Below are 5,405 nucleotides of genomic sequence, written 5' to 3'. Positions count from 1 at the left end.
AAAAAAAAAAGAAATAAAAAATGCTTAAAAATGCCATTTTATTGTGGCACTGGCTCACTCTGTAAGTGAGCCGTGGAGAATTGTTTTATCTCCCTGACAATCCTGCTCACAGTCCGTTGCTCCAAGATAAATATGGCTTCTCAATCAGCTCAGTGCCAGTGGCTAAAAGAAATGGGCCTCTGTGTCGTGTCGTACTTATACCCCAGTTTGACAGAAAGCCATGGATTACAATTAAAAAGTCTGCAGAACCTCAGATCAACCTCTACGTGTAAACTATAAATCACATTTATTTTTAGGGTTGCTGGCATCTGTGCCACTTGTGATTTTCAAAAAAAGAACTTGGAAGTTTTGTGCCCACTTATTGAGAGTCAAATTATCAAGGTCCAAATACTCAATAACACCTTCTTCAACTGTACATGTGTTTACAGTTGAAGGGATAAAGTGATACAATTGAATTTGGATAAACCTACTGTGCGCATATGTCATTATTGAGCTAAAAGGGCAACACTTAATTTGGCAAATYTCTTGGTCTTACTTGGTACTCTGTTGATCGCTCGCAGTGGCCTGAGCACTCGAACAGTACGRATGGCTGACAGACTGGCATTGTGGCCGTCCAGAGAATACTCCATCACCCTGAAAATGAAAGTGCAGTGAATATACAACATAAAACGAAACAGAAAAGAAAAACACACACACAGCCAAGACACATGCACTMATAAACAACATGAAGAAAGGTAGTTGAATGAAACTGGATGATCTTCAACTTGATCTGCCCTGATGGTGACCAGCTAGTTGGAAACTCAAAAATATAATTTTGTTTTGGCCTTCCCTTTTTTTTTCTTTTTTTTTTTTGGTTGGAATCATATGACTCGGGGTAATGCAGAAAAATAAAATCCCTCTTCATCTTCTTCCAGACATCTCAAGGTTTTAAATGCAAGCAAACTGGTATTGAGAACTGATCATGATTTCAACCACTTATGGAAAAAAAAAAAAAAAAACAGTTTCTGTACCCACAGATCGTCTTTACTCTTTCCTGGTACGAAATGCTGTGGAGCTCCTCTCTACCCTTTTCCTCACCGATACAATGATATTCTTTTGCTTCTTTGCAACCTCGCTGTAATCCATGGCTTCAGCTCATGATGCAAAGGAGCAAATGTCAAGAAAATCCCAGTAGAACCGCTGAACTTTATTTATGGCTATTCAGATCTMTCTATACTGGTGTGAGCMCCCAAAAAGACTGAGAGCTGGAACAAAAGATGGGGCAACAAAGTATTAATCYGGGTGTGTACACTTATTCAGAGATTATGTMTTTTATTGTCTGTTTTACCCAAACAGATTTGTTTGTTTTGGACTTGAATTGCAGGAGATATACGGTACACTAGAGGTAAAAAATAAATAAAATAAAAATAATAAAAACATTTGATAATCATTTGTCTTTGTCTCACAAAGATTTCACAGTTTAAAATGGGTTTCCAACTTTTTATATCTGCCGTACATTGCAGTCAACATAATAATTATGAGAATCTAGAAGAAGCAGCTAGCAGGTTAYGGCTTCCCCTGCAGAAAAGGTTGGAGGAGCGGTGTTCACTCACCACTTCTCTGCTCTATCGGTCCTGAACACTGAAGCTACATGTGTAATATGTTTTATTACATTCTTTTCCTCTTCAGGCAGAAAGCATGCTCCCTATGCATGATGATTTGTACTTGCATGCTTTCTTACCCGACTACATAGGAAAACGTGGATAAAAGAAAAAGAGTGTTACTGTGACCTAGAAAAGGCACATAACTGCTTCCTGCCAAGAGATAGCATGACGTTTTATATTCTCCAGTCATCATCCTAATTTCCTCCCATTCAAATGTCTTCTTAATAATTCATAGTCATTTGAAAGTGATATTCGGTCATTAGTGTGCATATGGTTGCTCGGATACAAAGACCTTTGAACTGCCTGGTACGGGGGTCAAATCACTCTCCGTTTCTGCTTGAAAATGTTAATCTAAAAAGAGATTTTACATCTTGGCTTCCAACGAGCATCACACTGATTGAGTTGTAAAATCTTATTGCGCAACGACGTCGACGGGACACCGACCCTGCCATGACGATAACAAAGTCGAGCTGGTTCCACTTGTCGCCGAGGTAACAATTGGGGCCAAAAATTCCAAGGGCCACCATCTTGATCACCATCTCCACCGCAAAGAAAGCGAAGATGCAATCGTCCAACACCTAGGCGAATAAAAACAGACAAATACACACACACACAAAAAAGAAGATTTAACACCAACTTCAATCAAAATGCTTACAAACAGACGACGTTGTCGAATCTCCTCGTCAGCGCAAGCATACTTTTGTATAAGCAGTAGACTTTTGAGAGCAGGGTTTCTGTGACACATAAATCTCTTCAATAAATTAGTTGGCTTAATTTCAGCAGGGAGTTGTTCTGGCTCAGCGTGGTTGGTTATGGTTGGTACTCGATTAATTAGTCGTCTCATACAGCAGGAGGAATGTCTGTATTTGAGTATAATGAGTCTGTCTCAATGTGCCATGAACATTTCAAACATACCCCCCTCCTTTATCTGTGCATCACCAGCTTTCTCCCCTCTCTTCTCAGAGCTGTGTTTGCTTACTTCGTCCTGAGCAGCAACCAGGACTTGAAACTAAAATTAAACCTGTTTTTTTATTTTCCTTTCGAGTACTCCTGTGTGTGGTTGAATTTCCAGGTCCCCACTGAGTGTCCTTGCAAGCTCAGTCAAAGTAATATGATAAAATGTGCAATATTTTAGGAATATAAAGTGCTTCTGCAAAATACCGACGTCAAAATTGACAACAAAGACTGTAAATGTGCATGGTGACTATTTTTCAAAAAGAACAGTTAAAGCTACAGTATGTAACTTTTWAAAAAATTGTTTTGTTTTGTTTTTTTACATGTTGTGACAGTATAGCATGAAACAGATAATCTGTGAAAAAAATGAAGCTCCTCTGCTTTCTTCCTATGAATCTTCTATTATCTGCACATACACTGCTTCATAAGAAACAGTCAATCAGGGCCAGGAGGAGGGTCTTAGGGCTGTCAATCCCTCTTGTGCATGCGTCGTCCACAACTTCTCTCTTTCTCCATGCTGCGCTAAAGCTGGCTCCCCGCGTCTTTTTTGACCTGGAGCGGTGCATTTCTTCAGACAACAGTAGCTCAGGGAGGCAGTGAAGGAGCCCGATCTTTCCACAGACTCTCACATTATACTGTCACAGCATGATGACACTTCTAACAAATAAGTCACAAACACATTTTTGCAAAAGTTACATGCTGCTCCCGTCGAAAAAAAAAAAATTACACTCAGAAAAGAAAAAAAAAAGCCTTCAGAACAGAATGTTCATGCAAACCCATCCGACTGGGCATGATGCTCACCTGTAGGATGCGGCACCACTCTGACAGGCAGGTAACGTCCTCGCAGGGCTGAAACATCCCCAGAGTCACACAGTTTAACAGGATCACCAGCATGGACACGTGCTCGAACCACGTGCAAGAGGAAAGTTAAGGTCAGAACAATATACATGTCATTCTGAATTATCAGCAACAGGCAGCCAGAACCTGTTGTGTGGTTGGTCCATAAGATACTATGTGACACAAGGACAACAATAACTGAACTGGAGAACATGATATACGGCGACTGCTGCAACTGATACGATGTGATCATGCAAATGGACAAATAAACAATCGCTCCATCAATCCACCTGAAACGGATGCCAACAGGAAGTCTTGCATGGGTCTAATGCACTAAATGGGCCCAATCATGGCAATTTGCTGCTAATGTAATTATAGTGCTTTTTGCCMAAAAAATCATGAAATCACCATGTTAATGAGCAGATTGCTGCTGCAGATCAGGTTGCAGTGTTTACCAAAGCAGATCAATGGTGAGGCCCAGCGCACCGGGTGGGGGAAACGTTGGAGAGATGCACGCATTATGGTGTCGCCAGGCATAATGTAATCTGCGCTTGTGCCAATTAGGCTAAAAGGCTGCGAAGAGACGAGCATGACAGTTATTATCCAGAAAACCTTTGGTGCTGTTAAAGACTGGCGTCTCGTAAAAAGGAAAAAGCTTAATTTGAAGGGTGTAGATGTCAGGCGTCACCTCTCTGACCTGTACATCCTTTTTGAGGAAGCAGAGAGATTACTTYTGCAATAAGCTACACATGATAAAAKCATTTGCTTTTTTATATTTTTTAATTAGCTCTATAAGGATGGGAATCTAAAGAGTTCAGGCTTTACTGATGCCTCATTGCATTACGCAAATTAGACATGGAAGAGATCCCTTGATTCGGTCCTATTTGTGTATATCAACTTGGAGTGATGTAAATGTAGTTCTACAGATGGAATCAAAAAAATAAATAAAATAAAAGGGTGAGTCGATTTCAAAATCTTTTCAGTCGATTCTGCTTTGCATCAAAATTTGACCAAATCCTGAGTAATGTGCAGCATCACGACCACAGCTTTTCAGATYGCATGTTCAGAAGCAATGTGAGTCGCATATGGAGCCATGTTGCAGCATGAACCTCAACACGACAGCAGAAAAACTCGTAAAATATGCATTACCGAGAGAATATTGTGCTTCTTCTGAGGCGGATGTAATGTTGGGCATTGTCTCATTATGACAACGGAAGGGTGGGTGGGGGTCAAAGAGTACAAAGGAAGACGAGTGAGAGACAGTGAGTGAAATGGATGGTTTAATAGTCTAAATGAGGGAAAATGAGAAAAGTATGAGGAGAAAATGGATTACCAGAAAGAAGAAAAAAAAAGCCACTGATACTGCTGATTTTCTACTTTACTTTGGCTTTTGCCGCAAATGCACATCATCCCACACACACACACACGCACGCACGCACACACACACACACACACACACTGTCTTGTTTTTACTTCTCTCTCTCTCTGTTTCACTTACACACACTCTCAGTAAGCAGGTAGAGTTGAAATATTGATATATTCCCAAGGTGCTGTCTTAATTGGAATGTGCATTAATCAGGAAAACTAATGGTAAAAACTTACATCATCTCTTCATATAAACTATATAATGTATCTAGGAATTTTTACAGTAGGGCAAAACCTGGGGAGAAATATAACACTTTACACAAAAGGTTTGTAACAAAATCTCTGATTTAATTGTTATGCAACAATTATTTCTACTCAAACTGAAATATCTTAAATGCAGGTGTAATATTCTTAACTGAAACATTTACATATTATTTGCTTGCTGCAGGCTTAAGCAAAAAATAGAAATAATCACTGAATGTAGTAGTAATATTCAAGTGTTGTCTTGCACTTCATAGAATAACAATAGGAGAACTACACCTGCTATCACACCATTTCTTATCTTGTCACGTATGGTGATGTTTCAAAAAACATATCGGTAAAAAT

At 39.6% G+C, this 5,405-nt stretch overlaps 1 protein-coding gene across 3 annotated transcripts in view; it reads right to left on the bottom strand.

The window, feature by feature from the left end:
* The window catches only part of cacna1ha (calcium channel, voltage-dependent, T type, alpha 1H subunit a), a 150,741-nt gene that overhangs the window by 64,515 nt on the left and 80,821 nt on the right, over positions 1-5,405 (bottom strand). For all 3 annotated transcript variants that reach the window (XM_017306279.1, XM_008416667.2, XM_008416668.2), the window contains exons 3-5: positions 3,399-3,510; positions 2,088-2,221; positions 536-633 (exon numbers count right to left, since the gene is read on the bottom strand). In XM_017306279.1, coding sequence (XP_017161768.1) covers positions 536-633; positions 2,088-2,221; positions 3,399-3,510 — 344 coding nt within the window. The remainder of the gene's footprint in view (positions 1-535; positions 634-2,087; positions 2,222-3,398; positions 3,511-5,405) is intronic.

Source organism: Poecilia reticulata, linkage group LG8 (assembly GCF_000633615.1).
Source record: "Poecilia reticulata strain Guanapo linkage group LG8, Guppy_female_1.0+MT, whole genome shotgun sequence".
Classification (NCBI taxonomy): Eukaryota; Metazoa; Chordata; class Actinopteri; order Cyprinodontiformes; family Poeciliidae; genus Poecilia; species Poecilia reticulata.
This window is presented reverse-complemented; position numbering and strand designations above follow the sequence as displayed.